General features: G+C 44.9%; 1 protein-coding gene across 4 annotated transcripts in view; it reads left to right on the top strand.

Annotated features, from left to right (window-relative positions):
- LOC146209174 (RNA-binding protein 4B-like) overlaps nt 1–24,877 on the top strand; it is a 151,350-nt gene extending 126,473 nt beyond the window's left edge. The window contains exons 1-5 of one of the 4 annotated variants that reach the window (XM_084596814.1): nt 2,019–2,228; nt 21,487–21,513; nt 23,281–23,481; nt 23,540–23,643; nt 24,649–24,877. In XM_084596814.1, coding sequence (XP_084452940.1) covers nt 21,511–21,513; nt 23,281–23,481; nt 23,540–23,643; nt 24,649–24,727 — 387 coding nt within the window. In that variant the 5' untranslated portion in view covers nt 2,019–2,228; nt 21,487–21,510 and the 3' untranslated portion in view covers nt 24,728–24,877. Of the gene's footprint in view, nt 1–902; nt 976–2,018; nt 2,229–21,486; nt 21,514–23,280; nt 23,482–23,539; nt 24,565–24,648 lie in introns of those variants that run through there. The other 3 variants (XM_084596807.1, XM_084596799.1, XM_084596803.1) reach the window with 3 other exon arrangements.
- Nucleotides 24,878–25,914: the final 1,037 nt, after the last annotated feature.

The following is a 25,914-nucleotide window of genomic DNA, read 5'->3' as shown; positions in this document are numbered from 1 at the left end:
CCGTGTTCGGGATGAAACGATAGCCCGACACCAGATTGATGCTATGTAGGTGGCAATATATTTTTTCTGTTCTTGTCATCTTTTTGCTTATGTTCGCGGTGTGCAGTGGCCCTTTCGAAATAAGAGCGCTTTACAAGCCGCGGTACAAGAGAAAAATAATGAACGTAAGTTGCCAGCAAAAATGGGTCGGAACCGCACCGCGAACCGGTTCGGAACGGTTCCTCCGACTTGTTCCGGTTCGGGTTCAGTTCCAAGATGCCGGACAAAATCGGGTTAGGTTCGGTTCTAGGCGAAAATTCGCTTTCGGTTCCGATTCGACACCCTGATTCGACGCAATGGATCGGCACATTTAGCGCGACGGACTGCGGTACAATGAGTAATCACTTTCAATGTCTTGACTAAATACGACGGACTACGACGCGACGACTACGCGCTTTCTGGTTTTTAGCTACGACGGACTTCGACACGTGCATGTACCTTCCAGTTTTCCTTTAGGCTTCATTTTTATGACCTAATTTTATTATTTTGATTTTTTTTTTGATCGCCAGTCAATTTGGGTTTAGTATTACATACCAACCACAATTCACGCTTCCCATCTATACCTAGCACTTATCGATCCACTGCAGGCCTCCATTTTTCCTCCCACATTCCTAACCATCCCGGCAATATACTGGAGCTGAAGGTGGGGCACAGCGGCATCATTTCGACCAGACAAGCTGTATGCGCTTTGCGTAAAAATTCCGCCTTGCTTGATAGCTTTAGACAAGTCTGGTCAAGGTTGTTTGCGGGTCGCCACGTATACGTGTGTTGTCTGGACACATGGTTTCGAAACGCACCTAGCGCTCAAATCTGCAAAAGCCATCATGGCGTTCTTCTCGGAAGCGGTGCTACCACCTCTACGCAGCCGAAACCCGAGGAGGCGAGTCTCGATCCACTGTTCAAGCAGTCCACGGCGCGTCGCAGCGGCGAAGCCACGTAAGCGGAATTTTCCATTGTCTTCCTTCTGTTGGTTCGTTCTCACGCCTTGGCTCGGTCGGAGTCACGTTGCTGCCGGTCTTTCGGCTACAGCGCGCATCCGCTAGATCTAAAGCCCCTTTAGGCCAGAACGACCGCATGATAGGGAATATGGATTGAGTCCGCGAAGCGTGAGTTTCTGAGCGAAGTTTTCTTACGCATTGGCGGAATTCTGGTAGATGTACTCGAACAGGACAACGTTGCGTTCATCAAGATTGAGACGTGCACCGTTTCATATCGCACTCTTTTCAAAAAAGTACGGTTGAAATAATTAAAAAACGTACTTCTTACCGATTGGCTTGCACTGGCAGTACGTCGAGCAACGACTGCAATGAGTCGTCGCGGCGTGTGTGTGTGTATTAGAAAGCTGAAATACGACTTTATGTTCCATACATCAGCGGAGGTACAGAGTATCGGGGTGTATGTAGAGATGTTCGAAGGAGTGCTAAATTTATTTTCTCATGCTACAATGAGCATCATCATCAGGCTAACTACCGCTCATTTCGGGACAGTGACCTCTCCCATAACCCTCCACATACCAATTGTCCTTCATGTGAAGTGACTCAAATGTCTGTATCTTATTAAAGCTCTTCAAGGAGAAATTATACATAGGTGCGGGGAATCCAATATGAAATAGAATGCGTGCAGTGTGTGTGTGTGTGTGTGTGTGTGTGTGTGTGTGTGTGTGTGTGTGTGTGTGTGTGTGTGTGTGTGTGTGTGTGTGTGTGTGTGTGTGTGTGTGTGTGTGTGTGTGTGTGTGTGTGTGCGTGCGTGCGTGCGTGCGTGCGTGCGTGCGTGTGTGTGTGTGTGTGTGCGTGCGTGCGTGCGTGCGTGCGTGCGTGCGTGTTCGCACAGGACAAATTTTAGAAATCTTTTTATTTATTTTTTCCATATAAGCTACACCACCACCTCTCGACCACGCATGTGTAGAGTAGCATATATTTTGTTTCCGGCACATTTTCTGGTTCATGTCCGGTGTCTTCGTGCTCTTCGTAGGCGGCGCGCGGCCGTACTCCGTACCTGACACCTGACGCGAAGAGAGAGCGGCTGAGAGGAGGCTAGTGAGGAGGATGGATGAGGAGGTTCCCTTGCGAAGCCAGGCGGCATGCCCACTACTGAGCTGTCTCTCTTCAGGCTCTCTTCATAGGATCGCCAAACCTCGTGATCGGCGCGACGCAGAAACCCAGCCGTCCATCCCGACCACCCCTCCCAAGGTAAGTCAAGCATGTACGCCTGGCAAACTCCATCTCGTAGCCGGCTAGAAGCAGTACGCAGGCAAAACGCTTTTATTTTGCCGTACACTGCAATCTGACAAGTATAGCGACTTTTGTAACGCAGAACGCGTACCGTAATATGCTTCTGTGAGTTAAACCGCTCGCTTATTCGCGCTGAAATCTGGCGCACAGCCATACAACCGTCTATCGTTTTTAATTTTAGTGGGAGGTGTACTTGCCTGATTCGATCAGAGTTAATTCCAAATTCGCGTCGTCTAGAGCATCGCTACCCAAAAGAAGCCTGGCAATTAAGAATGTTTTCGAAAGGAAGGCTGTTTCAATAGAACCGGCTTGTCGCTGACAAAGCTAGGTGTTGGAAGGCGTAACATTGGCAAAGAGCTAGCGCTCTTCGCGGGCATTGTTCGAATGAGTTATGCATTGCGGAGTATAGAGTTGCAAGAGATGGAAAAAAAAAAAAAAAACGAGAATTTTGGAATAAAGCTTTTTTCTTATTTTAATGTTAGCGTTGAGGCCTCACTCCGCGGAAAATTCGGGGTCGTTGGCGTCTTCGGCGTTGTGAGATAAAATCGCGAGCTTATGGCCCTGCCAGGCATTTGATTATTATTATGATGGGAAAGTTTGTGTAGTGCTTGCAACTGTGTCTTCTTTAGTAGAGAGAACCCCACAGTTCGCAGGTCTAGCCAGCGTTTTGACAAGCGGACTTGTCGAAACGTTGGCGCGACTTGCGAACTGAGGCTTCCCCCCTCTACCCTTTTCCAGTGCTCTTTCGTGACAAACGATGCCAACTCGAGCTTCAACTTTGAAATGGATGGGTGATATGGGAATCGCACCTTCCAGGACGTTGAGAGATTAATCAGACTCGCTACTCTTAGTCCACTGAGGCGTATGTTTAACGAGGCCTTATACCATGAGAGGGGGGGGTGCGGGGGGGGGGGGGGGGAGGGGTCTTCGAAACAGTGGGGCAGCTTAATATATCGACTATGCGTCAATGAGTACGTGTGAGATAACGCAATACGAATTAAGTAATTGGAGATCAAGCGAGCAGTGAAATGGATAATATACGCGATCCTTATACCGAGTTTGCGTCGTTTTGTTGTTGTCTTCATAAAACATGGCACATACCCACAAGGGGGATTGGCCACTCTAACCAGGCGGTGGTTACAGTTTCTGAGATTAGATTAGATATTTGATAAAATTCGTTTCAGTGGCAGTGAGGGTTGTGCATGGGCTTGCTGAAATCTTGATTAGTGGGATTAAAAATAATAGCAATATAATAATAAATAAATAAATACTAATTAGGAATAGCAAAAAGCACATCAACAATAAAAGACAGCGTCGTTTTTATAAGTGTCGTTTTCTCCCTGACCTCGCCTGATTGGTGCATGGAAACAGCGAAACCGGATATCAATTTGACCAGAGTCAGTGCATTCCTAGTCACGGCACTCCGCCGTAACTTTATCGGGAGCTTTGTGTGCTGCCAGCGGAGGCCACGGCGCGGCGCTGCATACATTCTGAGCGTCGGATGCCTCGATGACCTGAGCTAGGGTCCCTAGAAATATTGCTAGTAGAAAGAGCGCTATAGCAGACGGCAGACCAGGAAGAGGAGGACACACACACACATGCGCGAGGACACTCACACAGTCGTAGTATTGAATTCGCGCTCCAGTTATTGGCATAACCACGGAAACGTTTTTTTTTTTTTTCTTTTTTTTTTTTTTTTTTTAGTCGTGACCGAAGTTTTGCGCGCATGCCCCGGAGCTGATGGTGAAACGAAGCCGCTTTTTTTACCCTATACCGCGGTGCAGTATTTTAATAACGTCTTCTGAAGATTTTGCATAAACAATTGTGCTTGCATGAGACTATATCAGACGGACATTCTAGGCTCAGAGCACCATATGTGCGAGAAACAGAGCGCTGTCGCCGGCGTTTTCGTTCACGCTATAATTTCATTTTAACTTCTTGTCAAGTTACAACACGTAAGTAGAACTGGAACCTTTCGGATGCATGCGCAATTAAAGCACGCAAGATGGACACCCGAGCCCTGCAAATCGCATCGCGCTTCAGGCAAACTGCTGATATGCATTCTTTGGTGCTTAGGGAGCCGAGTAGCCACTCGAATATACCACCCCTCTTCTTGAATTGCACCTTGCAGCCTCAAAGAGGAAGGCCACTAACCCTCCTTTCAAACGCTGTCCTTGAAAGGTGTTCATTTTCATTTTAATTTCATAGACCTTTTACCAACTTTGTCACCAATTGTACATTTTTCATACGAAAACCTGCTCGAGACTTGGAAGTCTTTTTATTCTTTACACCTGTCAGGCTTGGACCTTTTCTTCTTGACAGGGTGTTCTGAGTTAACTTTCGCAAGTATTTCCGGCTATGCATGCGCGCTGCATCAGAAAGAATGGTGCAGTTCGTCGCAAAGTAACGCCCATTGGAGGAGGGAAAGGTCTTTGTCATGCATGGGCTTCAATCCGCAGCCAGGACACGAACTGAGTTTCGCAATGTCCCGAAGAAGAATTATCTCTTCTGTTTACTTGACAGCTGCTATCTCCTCCAATTTCTTTGCTCGAATGTACACTGCAGCATTCATGGCAGCTTCATTTGTATAACTGCGATAGAGCAGAACTCGCCGGCTTACGTAGATATCATCCGGAGATCCGTCCTCCCTTGAGACTGCATGTGCGAATGTTATTTGCTCATCATCAGAAAGAGCGACATTTGTCCACGCGGTGGTGGTGACTGCAGCTTTCTGCATTTCTAGAGCAGACTCGCGTCACACGTACGATCCACTGTCACTGTGTTCTTCAATCGGCTCACTGGTGCTTTGGGATCAATGCGCTTCTTTTTCTCTGCAGGTCTCCCTGCTGACTGTTTTTGCTCGCACAATAAGTTGCGCGCTCATTTCATTTTTGAGGCAGGGATTTCGGCAAGTATCTTGGAACGTCAGGAAACACTGTCTGGACGGCATCCTTCGTGAGGTAACATCCCGAGGAATCTCAATTAACCTTTCCCTGAATCACAGTCTTCTCAATCACAGTCTTCTCAATAAAACAGCTAGGGTTCGAAGTGTCGCTCACAAACGACACTACTTTCGTCGAGCACTCTGTCGCAGCGCTTGATGGTGCGCTTCCACTCTTGCCTCCTCTCTGCGTCTTTCGGTATCCCAAGACAGATTATTTCACCTTGAAAGAGCGCTACCCGCTCTTGCACCCGCGAGCACGAGTTGAGTTGCAAGTCCTTTATTGAATATGACGGCTCATGGCCATAGATGGAGGTAACGTGGAGTAGGCAGAATCTTTACTGTTTCCACAGATCATCACTCAAATTGCTCTGATCAGGCCACTAAGGAAGCCATACTTGGCAAATATTATTTGTGTGTTAGCGTCAGCTCCTATAGAAGGCGGTAGGGTTCGAAACACGTGCTGTCACGCTTGTCCCGTTGTGTGGACATGGCGCGATCCCACATCCATAAAAAAGGAGCACCAACACACATGCTTGCTAACTTCCGCGGATTCCGGCTCGCGAGCGCAAAGAAATGCACGTGGTGCACAAGCGTTGCCACGGCACTAGCGGTTCAGCAGGGCGCAGACGCGCAGTACGGCACAACCTACACCACGCTCCGAAAGCGAGCAGCGCCTCTAGCGCTTTCATCCGAGAAGCGGCCAACCGGTTCCATAGGGAACCCCGCTCGGACGGCAGACTAGCAAATACTTCTAGGGACTCTACCTGAGCGTAGGGAGCAAGGAGGTTATATAGAACTTCTGGAGTGGCGGTCCCCCATGGACGCCAATGCAGGTGAAGCCGGCCGAGACAGCGGCGGCCATGTTGCAAGGGACAAAAAGCACGTGTCGCCGGCCAGCGCAACCGCATCGCGCGTGTTTTGCGAGCACTTGCATCTTGTCATCAAAGTCCATTGGTTAGACGGCCAATTTCTTGTTTAATACGCCTTACATTGTGATAAGAGTGGATGTAATCAGGGCCGAGCTATTATAATGTTCACTAGATTTTTTTTGCACTGTTTCGTGGACCAAAAAACACTCTTGCGCTGCGGCGCACATAGCACATCCGTAAACTGAGTTTCAAAATTAGAGCACACAGTTGACGAACACTGTTTCAAGATCAGAATAAGCCCTTAAATCTGCTTTGCGGCATGTATGCTTCGCTGACAGTATGGAAATTTTCTGTCCAAATGAGCGGCATTCGTTGCCTGCATTACGAACGCTGAATCAACTAAGTCTGTTACTTTAATGATATTAATAGCATTCGAAAACTATATTAACACTGCGACTTCTAGAACTAGTGTGACATCTTCCAAACTCTATTGGCAGCACTGTGAAAAAAAAATGACAGCCTTTTAATAAAAATGTTTCAAGCTGCAAAAGTGTTATGATGATGCTGCAGAAATTATGAAGTGCAGGAAAGAAATGAATGATCGTGTCTTCTTTCAGATGTTTCTGACAATAGCTAACCGAGAGGACGCACGTGCCAACGCCACATGTTGGTTTCTTTCAAGCGGTCAAAAAAAAAAAAAAAAATATATATATATATATATATATATATATATATATATATATATATATATATATATATATATATATATATATATATATATATATATATATACCGGGAGCCCTTACGTGCTGTGAATCTGTAAACATTGAGACAGTTTCGCTTCTATCACGCGTTTATTTTAACCGAGTGAGACTCGTGTTAGTTCGGTTTTACATCGTTTTCCGTAGTTTACCATTTGATTTTAAATTCTACTCGTAGAGACCTTTTAAACAATATATGACTTGACGTTGTTGCCTAAAGTTCAATTGTTAATAAAATTACCTAATTAATGCTCATTAGCTAATACCAGCAAATCGTATAGTGCAATATCTCGTTCTCGATACGAGCTATTTAATAATATATGACTTGAAGCTGTAGCGGAAAGTTGAATTTAATACAAAGAACTAATTTAGTTATTTTTATTTATTCTATTTTAATATTTATGGCAGCTAAGACTTATAATATGTCTAGTGCAATTATACTCTACATAATCAACACAGCACATTTATACACATTGTATAAATGCGCTAGGATCCGATAATGCTGCTCATTAATATACACATTTTTTTTCTTCAGAACTTTTTAGCTGTAGTTTTATCCTATGCGGTCCAAAAGAGCGTGAAGATAAAGTGCTCTAGAATATGTGAAGATGTCCAGACAAGTGCAAAGTAGCGTAGAGCCGCAAATGGGACATTATATATGGAAGCGCCCCTTGGCGGTACCTCCTTCTTCCCCTTGCAAGATGGCGGACGCCGGCTTCACTTTTCACGCACCGCCTCCACTCCAGAAGTTCTATATAACCTCCTTGGTAGGGAGCACGGTGGAAGAATCCCGTGGTAGGGAGGCACCGAATTGCATCGAGCAGGCGGGAGCGAAGGCGACTGCTGTTGTATTGTGGTGAAGCAGCGCGGAGTTCTTTACGCGTGGGCGTTAATTGGCTTGTGGTCTCCGCAGAAAGTGTTGTTGTTTTTTAATAACGTACTGTATTACTCAAAATCATAAAAGGGTTTAAGAAAATAAAAGGGGGGGGGGGGGGGGAGTGAAGGGTAGTGAAGGGGCCCCTGAGTCCAGGTAGTATATAAAGTATATATGGATAGATGTATTGTTTGTTCAACGGGAGATGTGCGGCTGCCAGAAGCCGAATTCTGGCTGGCTTCAGCGCCGGGCAAACCTTCAAGTGTTGATTACCAGCCCTGTATTTTGAGAATGGCAGACGGGACATCCTGGGTAGGGATATGTGTTCCGCTATCCTCTGGACCCACAGAATTCGATTAGACCAAATTTAATGGCCAACCTAATCCTATTATGGCTGACTCAGTGAGTATACCTCCAAGTTTAGGTGGCGATCCCTCAAATGTGACCCCGTGAAAGCAAAAAATGTGACTTTGTTAGAATACCAAACTTGATGTCATTCGAGTATGGCCACTTTATTGGCGACCTCCAAATTGGGGTGGGCCACTCCTCAAACTTTGGCCCCCTTGGACTCCGAAAATTTTACTGCGTCCGAATTTGGCCAAAACTGCTTCCTAGCCTTATCCTGGTATGGCCAACTCATTGGAGACTCCTAAGTTTATAGAGCCACGCCTAAAATGTGGCCTCCTTGACCCCAAAATCTGACCTCGCCCGAATTCTACCAAAATTGGTATCTATAACTTAAGCTGAGTGTGACAAACTCCATGGGGACTTCCAAATTTAGGTTGGCCTCCCCTAAATTTGGCCCCAGAAAATCTGACCTTGCTTAATACATAGTTGCTGGTTGTTGGTTCATCACTCCGAGGTCTGCAGCGCCCGTGTTTGCGTCCATCTTTTGTTCTGTCTGTGTTGTGGTACTGCGCTGTAGGCCTCAGAAATCTGACCTTGTCGAATATGACCAAAACTGAGGTCTAACTTAATTCAAGTATGGGCAATTCAGGGGCAACCTCCAAATTTGGGTGGGCCACCAGTTATGTTTCGAACCGCTGTCCGAGTTGTCACCCGCCGTGCTCGTCGAGAGAGGCGATGGTTAAGTTGCCGGCCTTGGAAAGGGCTCTCCCCTCACCCGCTGTGCTCGGATCGGATGCACTGACCGGTGATCTGTTAGGGTGAGCCTGCCGGGCACCTTGGAGATCTACTCGGAGTCCAGACGAATGGGGTTACTGCTTGTTTATTAATGCGAGAGCATTACTTCGCTATGTTCATAGATTTCTGTCCGCAGACCGCGTCCGCAAAATCGTGTCCGCAGCAGTTGCGAGTAATTGAGAAGTGGTAGAGGTTAATGAGTGGTGTCAGTCAATAGAGGGTGACGTAATGTTGCTGCCGAAAAATAGGTAGGCCAATAAGTTAATTAGGTAATTAATTACATGCAATAAATGCAAAAGTTGTCCACAGCAGTTGTGAGTAATTAATAAGTGGTAGCTGCTAATGAGTGGTGTCAATCGATAGAGGGTGACGTTATGTTATGTCCGAAATAATAATTAGACCAATAAGGTTATTAGGTAAATAATTAGAGGTAAAACACGCAAACTTGTGTCCGCAACAGTTGTGAGTAATTGAGAAGTCGTAGAGGTTAATCAGTGGTGTCAATCGATAGAGGGTGACTGTGTGCGAAAAAATAATTAGACCAATAGGTTAATTAGGTAATTAATTAGATGAAAAAATGTGATAAAGTAAAGGTAAAAATGATCTCATTAGCCAATGGCTTGGCGCCGCGTTTGAATGTATCAAATACTAAAATAGTTAATTAAGTCAGTCAAGGTGATGTCAAGGATGTGACGTCACGTAACCTGAAGTCGAGCCAAAAAAAGGGGCATAGGAAGGGATTAGCGCGCAATTTCAAAGTATCAAAGACTAAAGTAGTTAGTTCAGGCAGTCAGTTAGGGTGATGTCAAAGATGTACCGTCACGCAACCGGAAGTAGAGACGAAAAAGGGCATAGGAAGGGATTGGCGCGCAATTTGAAAGTACCAAAAACTAAAATGAATAAACAAGAAATGATTTAATGTGACGTGGATGATGTGACGTCGCGCAACCAGAAGTAGAGCCGAAAAAGGGCATTGGAAGGGATAAGCGCGCAATTCGCAAAGTCGTTTCTGCAATAGTACAGTTGTGAGTAATTGAGAAGTTGTAGAGGTTAATGATTGGTGTCAATCGATTGAGGGTAACGCAATGTTGTGTGCGAAAAAATAATTAGGCCAATAAGTTAATTAGATAATTATATAGATGCAAACGATTAAAACGTAAAGGCGAAAATAGTCTCATTAGCGAATGGCTTGGCGCCATATTTGAATGTATTGCATCTCGTTTCTTCCGCCCCTCCCATACAAATCCCCACAGATCCTTCAATAAATAGGTTCGGTAAACGGAGAACAACCAGTCACGCATGTCACACTCCTCAAAGAACGGGTTTCGCCACATCCGCTGCTATTCTTACATGAGGGCTCACGCATTCCGCTGATGATATCTGGGTCTGCCGTCAGAATAGATTTTCGCTCGCTCTCGACTGTCACAGGATTGTCTCACGTGGAGCACGCGTTCAGTCGAGGACTACGATCCTCGCCTGCCTGGTATTCCAGCAATCCACCCTGACGTAGACGATTTGAAAATTCATGTTGATGAGCGTAACATCACCGCTCAAAATTTGGACCCTATGGAGAGAAGTGTGATTATTGGACGCCCAAAATTTTGCTATTTCCGAATTTTGATCAAAATTAGTGTATAACCTAAGTTGAATGTGACAGTTAAACTCAGTGGTGACTTGCAAATTTAGGTGGACCATCCTCGAAATTTGGCATGCTTACGCACTCTCCGCACGTGGGAGCCTAATTGTGCACCCTTTTCTTTTTTCACTTCCTGCCCCTTGTGTGCTTGGTATGGTGTGTACAAAATGGGAGATGCACGTGTCTTCTATAACGCTGCACATAAGGGGCACCAGGCGAGCGCAGGAATAAGAAAACACAACGGCTTCTAGAAATTATGGTCCGCACTTCGAACGCGCAAACGAAACCCGAGGCGAGCTGCAGCTGACGACCCCCCGCTCCTACCCCGCGAAGGCCAGTGAATAGTGATGTGGCCTGAACATGCCGAAGCCCGCAGCAGAGAGCCCTCTCCCCTTTCCTCATTTCATGTTTCTCTCCTCTCCAGTGCTGTCCCACTCCCACATTTGTAAATAACCGAGAATCTCAACGTAAGTCATCGTGTGTGCGATGTTGTTCTGGGGTTCCTGCTTGCGCGGCTGCCGCCCGAATTAGTCACGCGCAGTACAAGGGAATCGCAGTGCGACCCTGCAGCATCGTTCCGTGGCTATCGTGAGACTTGATTAGCCTAACAAAGAAAGAACTAACAACTCAACGCGTGGTGTGCATGAAGGTCTGGAGATAGGGAACCCAAACTGGAGTTTGCTCCGCGACGGCAGCGCTCGGTTTCCAGCGGAGCGGAGAGGAATTACAAAACCTACGCCATGGCCTCCGAGATCACCTCCGCGAACACGCGCGCGAGGGTGATCTCGGAGGCCATGCCTACGCGCATCCGCGCCCGCGTTGCGCGCGGCTGTCTGCGCAGCCCGCTCGCTCGGGAGCGCGTGCTACAGGCAGCCGCACGTGCACGCGGAGCGGGAGGAGAGTGAGGACGAAGGGGGATGGACGCGCGTCTGCGCGCGCAAAGCCGTGCTCTTTGCCAGTGGGGTTTCTGATTTTTGCTTTTTTCTGTGTCCCGGCTAACATAGAGGCTGGCTGGAAACATGTTTTTATCGGTGCCTTCGAAAGCGAGAAATTATGATTATTTGATCGTCGCGGTCATTGCTTGTTGGCAGGATCAGACATTCAAAAAAAAAAAAAAAAAAACATGAACACGAATTCGCTGCTCGAAGGCAGAGGCAAGCGAGAGGTATTTTGAAGCACTTGAGACGGCACCTCTTGATGTCTCTGTCCATGTTGTTCACAGGATGAAGGGTCCAGCCATCTCATTGAGAATTGATACGCGTGTACACAGTGACGAGCGCTCCGGGCGCTGGTTGGGGAGCTTCCTTTCCATTTGTGACTGCTCCCTTGAAAGGGGCCTATTCAACTCCTTGGGGACACGTTTTAGGCGATGCTACCGGCGCCGTGGTGCCTGCGTTCGGCGCGTTTAGGACGCGTTCCCTACAAAAACACAAAGCATGCCGCCTTACCCTTTGGTTCCTGTTGACAGCGGTCAGGGAGAGTTCGCTGCTGCGGCACTGACATCTGAAATCAATGACCTATCTATTTACCTTTAACGATGAGGGGTTTCTTAACGACCTAGGTCACTGACGAGAAGCCGAGGCATGCCATTTTTGCGGCAGTTTCCTCTCTCCACCAGACGAAGAGCGAGGAAATACCTGACGACTTTCCATGCAGGCGGGGACATCTCTCCACGCGGAAACCTTTGTATTCTTAATTCCACAGCTACGCTGTGCAATTCCTAGTTCAGTTATCTCCTCTAGCGAATGCGCAGTTTTGAGCTCCCGAAGCAGGATCGCGTATGAGGATAGATCGAACGATTGACGTATGTGTCTTTCCTTTATAAGCGCCAAGTGATGGCATTAATGACGTATATCTGTTTCTTTAGGCCGACTTGGTTCCGCGATGGCTGCTGCGGCACCGCCAGTTACAAACAGAGGTGCGAGATACCTAAAAAAAAAAAAAAAAAAAAAAAAAAAGCCGACAACCATTCCGTTACCGTTTCCACACAAGTTTTGCGAAAAGGCGCGCCGTCACTTTTTCATTCCAGTTTTTTTCCTTTGTTGGAGCGTTACGGCGGCCAGAACGCGGCCGGAGGAGGAGAGAAACAACCGAGTGCGCGCGCGCAAACACGTGCTGGAAAGCAGCGCGGAGCAGACGACAGCATGCTTTTCGATGCGGCGTAGGGTGCCTCGATGTAGCGCGCCGCCGTACAGGGTGGAGACACCGCCTTCGACGGCCCCATGTTGGGGCAAGCTCAGATACGGCGGGCTATGGAGCCGCGGCCCGGTTTCTTATTTAGTACGCGCTTGCGCTAGCAGGCTCGGCTGTGTACCGTTTTTACACACATACTCGCAATCCTGAGCGCTTTTTTGCTCGAAAAAAAAAATGTGAAAGCAACTACTGCTTGCTAGCATGCGTAGTTTAAGAGGAAATGATCAAATTGCACATGGTAAGCATTTACTCTTTCGTCGTCTCGGATGTTCAAATGCGGTTATTTTGACGACTGGTTGTTTTATAAACCAATGCATTTTGCACTGCCGGACATGAATGAGTTTATGAGGTGCATAGCATTCAGTTGCGTCTATTGCTATAGATCAACAACCATGTGTACGTTTCAGGGAGCCGTATATCGAAAATAATTTGTATCGCAATGGCCCGTCGTGAACCGTAGAAAATATATAGCAATAAACGATGCGTAAATCAACCTTTGACACGTGTCGCATGCTGATGCACACGGCATGTTATTTCAAAACAATCCTTATTAAGACTTTGAAGCTGATTTTGGATGCACGCCTCGGAGACATCTTTTAATAAAAGTTGGCGCCAGCTACAGTTTTGCTGCCGTACCCATCATTCGATTTTTCTGGCTGACTGAAGTAAATGAGCAAGCGCATCGTCCCAAACCGCTCTAACAGTCTGTTCATATCTTTGGGTATTCCGCGCTATCAACCACTGGAATCGGAACGGTTTGTTCGATAAGGCATTTATGGGATTTTACTTGACTCTTCAAATGGAAGATGTCGTTTTGTTCCGATAAATTTTTACACGCAATCAAACAATGTCGGGACAGCTGTTGACTTGAGGAGCCATCGTCCATACACTGTGTTTGCCCTCGAACTGGCGCTGAAATGAGATAGGCGACGAAACAGTCATTTTGCGTATTTTGTTGTGTGCACGCAAATGAATGAAATAATAAAAACATTATGGAAGCAATGCGATATTTACATGTACGATCGCAAAATTTTTCCATGGATGCCAAACAAGCGACAGCACTAATTCGGGTGTCAGGCGGTCAAATTTAGCTTTACCTAAATTTGGCTTAACCTCAGACGAGTACTTGCGGGGACAACAGGGTGTGAACATCGCCTCGCGATGCGTAATTATTATACAGAGAAGGAAAAGCTGCATTCGGTATGAACTTTTGTACTGCACAAGAACCTTGCTTCCTCACGACCGCTTTCACAAGATGATGCCGCTACACCTTCCAGCTCACGAGAGCAGTTTCTTTGAGACTTGTCGAGCTGCCAATCATATGTTTAAAACGACCTAATTGTCATGAGAACTCAACTTTTTATATTATTGCGAATCTCAAAAAACCTCGCGTTACACTGCTCCTGTGTATAATTAAAAAAGGACAGCTTCAGAGGATCTGTTATCTCTGTTTCGCGAAATGTTGTACTAGCGCTAAGCCCACTTGCCAAATTCCAGCGCGACCAACTTGGTGTTTTTTGTTGTTTTTTTTGCGACCAAAATAATTGTTACAAACTGCGTTTCACTTCCTACTCTGTCGCGAGATGACATGCCATCCGTCGCTCTCGATTGCATTATTTCCCGGCAAGGACAGAGGGAATGTAATCTGTGTGAATCTGAAGCGTCGGCGGTTGCCACCAGCTTTCAAGATCGAGTGTAAAGGGGAGCGATCGAAAGGGCACAATGGTGCATTCCTTTGACAAATACCAGGCTCGACCTTCTCCACATGTTCTTGGTGCGGCAATGAACACAGAAAGGCAGATCCTCAACAACAGATATTATTGTGTGACACTACGCGAATGATACTAAAGTCGAGTGTCACTCACTGAACGTTACACTAAATTTCCCCGAGTGACTACAACATAGCAGATGCAATTGTCCATATATTTTGTTTATAAGCCCTCACGTACGCTGAAAATTCAAAATATACACTTAAAAAACACAGTGCGTTACTCCCGGTGCCAGGCAATGCGATGCTTCGACCTGCTTCAACGTTGAAAAAGGCAGACCAAAATCTGTTGCGCGCAATGCTTGATGGGGAAGCCAAAAACCGCACAAAGTTTCGTGATTACAAGCAGATGGGTGAAGTGGCGTGAGATAATGTAATTCCAAACAGAAGTGCGCAACTGCGTTATACGAGTACAAAAATATCTTTTAAAACGCTTTCGTATAAACAGATACAGACCGCAAGAAAGACGACACGCGCACACGCAAGCGCTTGTGTGTATTTGTCATCTTTCTAGTGGTCTGTGTCTGCGCTAGACCTTTTTACACAATTGAAATGCACCTATTCGCTCAAAAATTTTTTATGAATGCGTAAAAGAAGCACAGGTATTGTGGCTTACTTCACAGTCTTCACGCTTCACTTTCGCGTCCCATACATTTCTCCGTCTCTTATCCCATGAAGAACGAAACCATCTGACTCCATTTTTTTTTTATTTTTTGCTGAGCCAGCACACAATTGAACACAACAGCCTGGCATGCTAGTTTTCGTGACTGAACATAGTTCAATCGTCCAGCACCCAGCGCACGGCACAACCGCTTCGGATACTCCACAGCACTGGTAGAGTCCCTAGAAGTATTTGCAATATTTCTAGGGACCCTAGCACTGGCCCGAAGCGACTTGCCCCAATATGGCGAGCGCGGCGAAAGCGGCGGCGCGGGGCATGCCAAAGGGTGTCACCACCCTGTACGGCGGCGCTGGTATTGAGCGCTGGTATTGAGGCACCCTAATGCGGCGGGGAGCAGACGACACGGCCGCGTTGCGCGGAGGTTTTGACGGAGTCCCCATGGAGGGCGCTGACGCACAGAGCGGCGCACCGCCCCCTGGCCCAGGTTTTCTTCCCTATATAGCGCGTGACCGCTGTGTAACTGGGGTGTGTCCCGCATTGCAACGAAGAGAGTCGATACTTTGCGGACATATAGTGACAACGCATGACAGAAAATGCGAGAGAGTGCTGTAAAACACTCTTGCAGTGTAAAACAGGAAAACAATATTTCCTGTTTTACATTCCAAATCTCCCTGCAAGTGCGCTTCCGCGAAATGCGCTTCGACGAGAGTGACATTGATTGCTTGGAACAATGGTTAATTTATGATTCGGTTCTGACGTGGCAACGCGTTGTTCGAAAACTTTTGCTATTCACAACTTGTGAATGGAATAAAATAAGTAAGAAGGACTGTGAAAACTAGAAACAATGGAACAAACAATTAAGGCCTGTATGCCATGACACAGCAGGAAGAAAAAATAAACTTATTCAAAACCACGACCAGCTTGTGTTTGAAACAGAGAAACCATTATTTGAGAAACCATAGAAAGGCCATTTCAAGTATTTTTCTTTGCCTGATTATCATCCCTTGTAATTGGTACGTACTTGTCCCTTCTTCCTGTCGGCGTGTTTTCCTGGTGCACTGCTTCGTTGGTTATTTGACACATTTACTGAAACTAACCGCTGGTCCGATGAATGTGAGGCATTTAAAAGACCTCGGTAAATACGCACCACAGACACGAAACATTCACAGTCTCAAGTTGCAATTACTCCAACAATGCGGCGAATCAATATCTGGCAGCGTCCTTGAAACATGATTCTTCAGGAATGCGAAACATATTTCTATGACGGTAGTCCACACCATGGCACAATTATGCCATGCATTGGTTGCCATCGAAATCCTCGCTCTAAGGCGTGATTCAACGAATTGCCCTTCGTTTTCTTTTCCCCGAATGTCTTTCAATGTAATAATTTGAAAGACACTATCAACACTCACTGGTATATTTAGGCATTTTTTCCACTCCGGCGTGTGCCGTATACCGCCAGCGGCCGCACCGCTCTGACGCCCTCAGATTACCCGGATAGATTGATGTATGTTAGGAGCGTCCCGTCTTTAACGGGGTGGTAATAGTCACAACCATGCTGAACCTTTCTTTATTTTAGATAATCCGTCAACTTTTAGCAACTTTCCTTTTAGTCCCTGGTTATATATCTGTATATACCCGTGTTTTAATTTCGATTTACGTCCCCTATTTATGCGTCCCCTATTTATCCACCAATCTTCTAAACGTCTCTTACTTATCTCTACCGCAGATTCGTTCACGTTTCCTTTGTTACCGCTAAACCCCAGGGCTTCAGCTAGAGAGATTATATCTGCATCGACGTCTGGATGGGTACTGCTGCAATCCAGTGTAATATTTTCAATTGTTTCTCGGAATCTACCGCACATCGCACAAGTTTCACCTTTATGATTAAACTTGCCCTCAGGTTGACAAGGGCGTCCCTAACGACTGCTCCTGCCACTATGTCAAACTTTCGGTGAATAGTCATGACCATAAAAAGTACTGAAGGGCTCTGGTTTGATTTCCAGCTCCGATGCTTCCGCGAATCAAATGACTTGAGGTCAGGCAGAAAATTACACAGACTCGTGATATGGACCCTCGATCTGCAAGAGGGCTGCAGCTGACGGAAGCCATTAACGTTGTCCAAAGGAGTATAGACGCGTTATTTTCGGTTGCGTTTTTTATCGTTTGCAATGATGTTTAATATACTGCTGTGCACGGATCACCACGCAGTAGTTGCCTTCACCTGCTGAATAGTTTATATTTGAACTTCTTCACTCACAGGCTTTGGTTCGGTTCCGACAGCCGAGCGATGACTATGACGTCATAGTTCCAGATAGGTCATGTGAGGGATGAAAAAATTGCTGTGTAATCGTTGCTTAGTCACTCATTGTAATTCCGGCTCTTGGGACAGGCTGGCTTGAGCTTTACACTGCATCAAAACGACAGTGTGATTATTTCGCAGTTTTTTTTCCTCCCTCACCTGGCGTGATGTGTATACAACTTTGACGTCACAACCATTGCTCGGCTCTTGAAACCGAAACATGTGAGAGAGAAAAAATCAATTATTTGCAAATATTATTGGGTGATCCTTGTAGACTACTGTTCTGAGCAGCAACAGCATGAACACGCATGACCGAAATTGGGTGTCTATACTCCTATAAATGCCCCCCCCCCCCTCCCCTCCCCCAAAATATAAATAAAGTTGTCGCCAGAGGCACAAAAAAAAACAAAAAGGGCGTATGTTCTACATTCGGCACAAATATATTACTGAGCAAGCATCTCAGGTAACGTTCCAATTTTTGGTGAATGCTTATGTCCCCCACCCCAAAAAATTAAAAACTAAGTGCAAGAAGCATGCTTAATTTAGTTTATGTTGCTGTTCCAAAATATTTCTGTGTTGAGCATTACATCTCGCTAATTTTACAATTAGTAAATAAGAATTAACAAACGTATGTTGTGCATTTCTGTTCTTTATGACAATGCCGCTATATATGGGAAAAATCTGAACCCCTAGAATCATTCCTTTTTTGTCAAGTCGTGAAAAGAGCTTGTACTGCCTTTCTGGCATTTACAGCATTACAGCGAGCTATATTTTCCATCTCTGCAAAAAGAAAGAAAGAGAGAGAGAGAGAAAGCAAAAGAGAGAGAAACAGAAAGAAAGCCCATGCAGCATGCACAAGGCACTGGTCCAATATTGGAAATACATCGCCAAATGGTGATCCTACAATGGTCCAGGATTACCGACTGTTTTCCAACATAGGTTCTGCCAGTACGCAACACATCCAATGATGGACCAGGAAAACCACTAAGCGCCAAGAGAAGTGATGTGAGAGAAACAGCGCAATTAGATCAGAATACTCTAGAATTGAAGTGTGTACAGTTGCCATGTATTTGAAGCACTGTATAAGTCAATTTTTAAGGATCACACATCAGCGGCTGCCCTGCGGATCTTTGTTCGCATGCGCTGATCCCTCTCAGCTACGTGCTTTGCTAATCGCTTAACCATTACCCCTTAATCAATCCAAGTGTCCTCCATACTCATCTCACCCTCCCCAATATTCTGGTGTAAAGCGCAGATTTCTATTCGGCTCCACGTGTAACAACAAACCTTTTCGACCAATCACAATTCTTGTCGGCGGCAGCGTGCAGCGTCGCCTGGTTAACTCTGCGTTGACCAGGAGCCTTGACCTGAGCAGCGCAATTTGTATCAGCGTCTTTTGCGCGGCTGTCTTTATTGGTAGTTTTTAGATGAACTTTTTATAGTTTTTAGATATTATTTAGAGGCCACCAGCAGATTCTGCGCCAATGCCCTCGCCTGACCGCGTCGCACTGTGGAAGCCCAGGGGTGCTCCTCATGATACTCGTTCGCCAACAGTTGGTCGCTATCAGATGTATGTAGATATGCAGATGCATCATGGTGTACCATGACGCTGAAGGAAGAGACTGTTTTGCACACACGAGGATTGATGACCACCGTTCATTCCAAGATGTCCTTACCAGCCACAAACTCTGGTTATCTGGCATTGTTTTTTCTTTTTTTTTAAATCAGTGCAACCAATTGCCGTAGGCTAGTCGTAAGTCCAGAACTGTCGATGAGCCAGCGCACCGCAGACTTCTCGGAGGCCCGGGTAAAGCTAGGCATTCATGACGTATATATATATCCTGGCGTAAAAAACTTTCACCATACGGGTTTGACAGTCAGAGTGAGTAGGCCAGCGTTTTCCTTTTCCGTCTAAAGCTATATATGCCACTTAAGGCAACTCCTTAGGCAGGTCTTGCTTGTGGTCATTCGAACATTTGCTGCACAAATAATCAAGGTCGCTCACGTACCGGCCTTCGCACGAAACTTGAGCCACATTGCAATAGAGCATTAAGGCGAAAACGTTTCTGACCTTGTAGTGAAAATCTAGCGTTCACGAGATGCAGCAAAACATCGTATTAGGTTCTGACGTCAACATAATTTCCCTTTTCTGGTACTTAGGCCATCAATATCTCGCATATCTGGAAGAACAGTCCTGAGTTGCCGATGTTACCAACGACGAATTAAGACAAAGAAAACAAATTATGACAAGTACAGAGACACGCAAGATAGAGATAGAAGAGAAGATGTAGACAGAAGAGGTATGTAGAGAGAGAAGGGTAGATAGAAGGAGGAAATGTTTTTGCCATTAAGCTCATAAACGAAGCTAAGCTCAATCCATTTTTTTTTTACGCTTAATCTTGGAGGGCTCAGTTAACAATAACTTATCTGCAAATTTTTTTTGTATTCCAGCTAAGGAAATAATAAGTAATTGTTGTTTTATTGTTTATTGTTTATTGCACTTTGTAGCAAAATTACAATTTTTGCCGTGGGACCGAGGCTAAAGGTGACGAACAAGTCACCTGACAGGGCCTTCGGCACCACAAATGACATGTGCAACACAACGCAGCAGGCACAGAGCAGCACAAAATAGTCAGTCATATGTGAGAATGTAATACAAACACAAACCAGGGGCAAAATACATAAAATTCAATCTGTAACATACATCAAGGTAACAGTGTCAACAGTAATTGGTATTACACAACGAAAATAGGAAACAAATAATCACGTATGTTCCAAAAAGTACATCTTAATTTTTTTTTTGAATGTTAACAAGGAGGATGATTCTTCAAGTAGATAAAATATGTCAGGATAGCAGTTCAAGAGGTTCAATTCACTTAAAGCTTCTAAATTTCTTACTGAATTACCTCACCGGGAAGGAACAGCTGGGTAGAATGTAATGCATTCGCTGTATAGATGAGAACTGTGCGTATAATGGCGAGTTAATTATCAAGTAAAATACACCACCATAGCCGCTGTACTATAACTACATCCGTCCGTACGGAGTGTGATAGGGCGGCCAAGGTAGCCCGGGCATACAGAAGAAATTGTGAAGAAGCAGGCTCAGAGATATGATACGCTTTGAAGATGAAGAGCTTGGACTCCTGATTAAAGGCCATTTGAATTTTCTTCGTTGAAAATAACAGAGACGAAAGCTTGTCGCGTATAGGGAGGGTGAGTAAGGTTTGAAATGCACATCAGATTAAACTGAGTCAATTAATCAATCAGTCAATCAATTAATCAATTAATAACTTTATTTTGTACTGAAGAAACAATTTGCGATTTCAGGCCTGCCAAAGCCACATAGGGCTTCTATGGTAACACCTGACAGACAGGGATAAATCGCTTGCAACTGTAACTGAGTAAATATTGAAAAGCAAGTAAAATTAGGACACAGACAATACCATTTAGGTCACAAGCATTCACAGCTATTTGGAGAAGGAAAGCGAATGCATCAAAACCATATTAACGCCTACAATGCCAACAACCATAAGCGATGAAAAGCACAGCAAAAAAAAAAAAAAAAATCACTCTGGAAGGTATGACAGCCAATAAAAAATAATAATCACTGCATGACAAGAATTCCAACGTAAAATTTAATGGTTAAGTTTCTTTAGTTTATAATTTGTATTTATATTGCGTGCATTTGACGGTAACTTAAATACTTCGGCACGTAGAAAGCACGATTTCTTTTACCATATAAGTGGAACAGCGAGGATTCACTTATCTGCCTTTTCGGAATCAGACATCTACTCGGAACATACTCAACTTTATGCACACGCATTTAAAAGTGTTTTGTACAGCTGTTTCAGACAACAATAAATTAATGTTCGGAAGTTCTGGAAAAAAAAAAAAAAAAAAAACACCGCTTTCCTGGAAAGTTCCAATTCGTAAGCACTGTTCTTTAAGATTGAGCGCAATATGGAGTTAAGTCTGTTTTGCCAACGAAGCGCACGGGGCCTGTACACTCTCTTGCGGATTAGAGAACAAAGGAATTACTAAGAATGTACATGCGTCCGATGGCTTTAATGAGACTAAATGTGGTATATTTTGTTTCTTTTTCAGGCGTAGCTGGACAGCAAAATCGAAATGGTGAGTTGGTGAACTTATAGTATTAGTCTAACAGAAAGTTTATTGTTTTGCAATTGGTTTATGCATAATCATTTTTTTTTTTCTTTGAATGATCCTCAAATGTCACGTTGTGCCTCAAGTTATTGCGCTCTCCCCAAGCGCTCTTGTGCCGCTGACGCAATAATGATGCTATACGCACCATATATTTATGTTCAGGCTTGTTCCTGTTAAAACATACACGCGTCTGGTGCTGACTACCATTCATGCAATGCACCCATAAACAAATTAGATTTCCTGAAAAGAATACCTTTGCGGCCAATTCACTAGATTTGAAATGGAAAGGCAATATCTACCTTCAATTTCTTGATTTTCATAGCAAACTGTACACTCTAAAAAGAAATAACAAAAAAAATGGGGGCAAAATAAGGAATAACATGTATTATAGCACGCTTCCTTATGTGGGCAAATATCTACCTTCAATTTCTTGTTTTTCATAGCAAACTGTACACTCTAAAAAGAAATAAAAAAAAATGGGGGCAAAAAAAGGAATGACATGTACTATAGCACGCTCCCTTATGTGGGCAGGGTATTTTCCCCCAAGTCGTGGGGTAGATTTTGATCATTAACGTACGGAATACCTACAGTTAGCAGCAGAAGAAAATTCTCCCTTGAAAATGCGCGAAGTTCTTGCAGTTAACAAGGTGTTAACCGGAGTTCCAATCTCGTCGATAATTTCAACACCTCTAGTGCCAAGGATGAAAGCTTTCTTCCATTAATAATTGCATCAGATTAATGTTATTGGAGGTGGCAATATACTTTTGCGCCCAGTATATCGCTCCATATATTTAGTGACCTAAATCTGCACCAGAGCTTGAGTAGCAGAGAGCCATACGCTGCCTCTAACAAGGAGTACGATAGAAGACATTATTTCCTTTTAACTCGCTTGTAAGCGCAATTTATTATTATTATTTTAGTCAGGTCATGCGCACTGTTTTTATAACTTCAACCCGGCCCATATGTATGTATATTTCTTGTAACAAGCCTGTGGGTCGACATATCTGCCAAGAAAACGGTATTAGGTTGGGCCGGTTTACGCTCACCACGCATGGTCTTGCCTTTCTTTTACGTCGACAAGCAGCACGAAAATCTTAGTGCTTTTTTTTTTACTCGGCGTGGCAGTTTAGTCGTCGTGTTATCACAGTAAATATAGCTGGGAATGCATGTGCAAGAAAGAAGAAGTGATTAAACTGGCTTATTTATAGCACGGGTTATTCAAATGCCAGTAGCTCCACGCGTGAACTGGCTACGGCGAGTTACGACGAGGTGTTCACAGTAGAGAGAGGAAAGGCAGCTAGAGCGCAGTGTTCAATGTTGGGTGCACCGGTTACCTTATAGGGCTCCCAATATATGTATCAAATGGCCCTCTCTATGTTTCATGCAGTTCGGGAATTCTGGAGCGCAAAGCAAAAACACGCAGGACTTAACGGTTAAGGTCAGTAATTTCGTCAAAAAAGTCTGCAGAGAACAACGTCAGCCCCTCAAAAGACGAAGAGACAAACGAGGTTCTCGGTTTTGCCTTCTTTCCCCTTCTCATATCCTGTAATTCTCTTTTCGGCCACTGAAATGTAATAATGAAAAGCTTTCTCTGTCTCCCAAATGTAGGTTGATTGTCCAATATGATGTGCCATTTGTTCTAATGCCAACAACAACGAATATGGGCCAGCAGCTTCGATATTCATGCTTCTGCTTCGGCGGAGTCCAGCATCACGTCTCATCTTGCTGTTCCAGAGGAAGCTGTTCGTCGCAAATATTCCCCCGGGCTGTGACAAGGCCTCGCTGATGGCCCTGTTCTCCAAGTACGGCAAGGTGGAGGAGTGTGACATAGTCAAGAGCTATGCCTTCGTGCACATGAGCACCGTTGACGAAGCAGTTGCTGCTGTTGGCGGTCTGAACAACACCACGTTCATGGACCGTGTAATAGTTGTTAAGGTGAGCAAACCCGGTTGCATTTTTCCGAATCGCTCGGGACACCTGGCGTTTCTCGCAGGCTTCCGAAAGTCGACTGCGACGTGTTGCAGGCATGGGTGCGTCAGGCCATTGTTTCCGCTGCGGTGCCCCAGGTCACCTGTATAAGCACTGCCCGGAGGCTAAGTATGGGCGAAACTGCATGGCTTCTATATTTGATCCCTCACAACTGCAATCTATTCATTGGCCAAATGTGGAATCTTTTCAGTAAATAAGTACATACATAAGGCTACTATTACTCTGTTAGAAGCATGTTGTTGCAACTAGTGCAGGGAAACTATTCGCATTATCGATATTGCTCTCAGTAAACCACGTCCATCGGTTTATTTTTTGCCTGTGCACAAGTTTTTGTATCTTGGTGTTGCTGTCTGGCTCGTGAAGAATAGACAAACTACAATTTATTGGCTAAGGATTTGATAGTCATCTCATAACACGCAGCCTTCTTTTTTCCCTCTCAGCTAGCGTCTCGTTATGGGACGTTTGCAGATTCCCACCAGCCTAACGAAAGAAGAGGTGCGATCCTTAGTTAAAAAGTTGATAAAAAAAGTGATTTTTGTGTGACATATTTTGCGATATAGATAGTCCGCTTTCATTCTAGTGGACAGTTTTGTTTCAGCGAGCAGTACGCATTGTTAATTATGCCAACGTGACTAAAAGCATGTCGTAATAGAACAGAAACATTTTAAGTCACGCTAGCAGTTCATGGCAGCGCCAAAAGTTTTCTTCGGCTGCTGTGTTTTATAGACTAATGAAAGCCCAAAAGCATGACTGTATTGCTTAATTGTGTCTTATACAGCTTTCTGAAAAAAGTGCAGCCACATCCAAGATTAACTTTGTAGTTTGTCTAGCACGATTCATCCTCTGTTGAACTTTTCCTGCGATCATGTAGTTGCTACTGCTGTTTTTTGCATGGTTACCTGGATTAGGTAGATGTCTCCTTCTTACGAACTGACTCCCCTCTTCCTGCAGTGAAGAGATTTAAGCTCCGCAATGATTCTTCAGGAACAAGACCGACTATTTCGCAGTACGATCGCGTGTTTCCGAATTTTTTTTCCGCATGAAAGCGCTGAAGGCATTTCTTTTATTTTTTTCTTTGCTTGCCGTGAATTGACAGATGTGGCATTGTTTCAGGCCCAATGATTCAGGCATACTCTATGTGGTGGAGGACGGCAAACTAAAGGCGATACCGTGCCCGATCCACTTTGCTTAGCAATGGAAGAGCGCCTTTTATATCCTGCAAAGCCCACCTGTTGGTTCAACGTGCTTTTGACGCTCTTCCGTGAACTCAAGCAGAAATGTATACTTGCATGGGTAATAAAACGTGAGACTGATCTACCGCACGTCTCCTGGCTGTACAAGCACAACCATTCATTATCGCTATCCAAAGGGCGCGGATGTAGTTTAGCAACTGTTGGTGTGAGAAAATGGCTTTGGATCAGCTTTGGTTAAACCGAGTATGTCACCATAGATTCACGCGGCTACGCCTGGTAAAGCGTTGAGTCTTGCTATGCGGTTATGCTTGCTAAAGCTTTAGCACGCTCCCTTATTTACTCAGGATTTGACTTCAGTAGTCCCATGGCACCGCGTCACATCTCACACACAGCGTCCCCGCAGTGTAACTGACCTCTCCCACACTTTCACTTTGACTTGACTGTGGTTCCGGACCAACAATACACACGGCGATCTGAGAAACACACGAAACACACTAAATTCTATCCTCGTTTCAAAAATGTATACGTTTTGCGAGCGAGAACCCTCGGTAAAAGTGTAAGCCCGTGCCGTCTGCACTTCACTCTTCCGGGTTCTGTTCCATACACTTATTGTGGGAGATGTGGGACCTTCAACCATTGGCCCAGTTTAACCAGTGCAGATCTACGTAATTCGAGGACTCGCCAATGGCTGCAAGCATGTGTATATAGGTGCGATATACGAAAAAGTATGTTCACAGATCAAAAGCAATATCTGAATTCAGCTATATATAAAAAAAAACTATCTGTACAAAAGCAAACAACTCGCAAAAAGAAGGAACGTTGGAGCTTTAAGAACAATTTTATAAAGGAGATAGAGAAAGAGCACAGCGAAGGGCAGTGTGCATTACATTTCATGTGACTGGAATGGATGCCAAACAAGTTTTCAATATCTGGAGGCAAAGTGACTGTAGAAGCTAAGCCTTAAAGGTTTTGAAGTTTTGCTGCACTTGTGAGCACGTGGCCAAATATTTCCTGAACATCAGCTGATGGTTGAAGCTCATATATACCCACATTTTTAGCGCGTTGAAAGTTCTCAGTAGCTGAACGCTTGCTTCGGAGACAGTTTTAAAGCGCAGCTCTTGTGGCAGTGCTTGGCGGTTGAAAATCGTTGCCGTTAATGTCGTTGCTGATGTAACCGAGGGAAAGA

This window comes from Amblyomma maculatum, chromosome 1 (assembly GCF_055883805.1).
Source record: "Amblyomma maculatum isolate TAMU_Amacu chromosome 1, ASM5588380v1, whole genome shotgun sequence".
In the NCBI taxonomy this organism is placed as follows: Eukaryota; Metazoa; Arthropoda; class Arachnida; order Ixodida; family Ixodidae; genus Amblyomma; species Amblyomma maculatum.
Note: the sequence above shows the minus strand (reverse complement) of the source record. Positions and strands in the feature narration are given on the sequence as shown.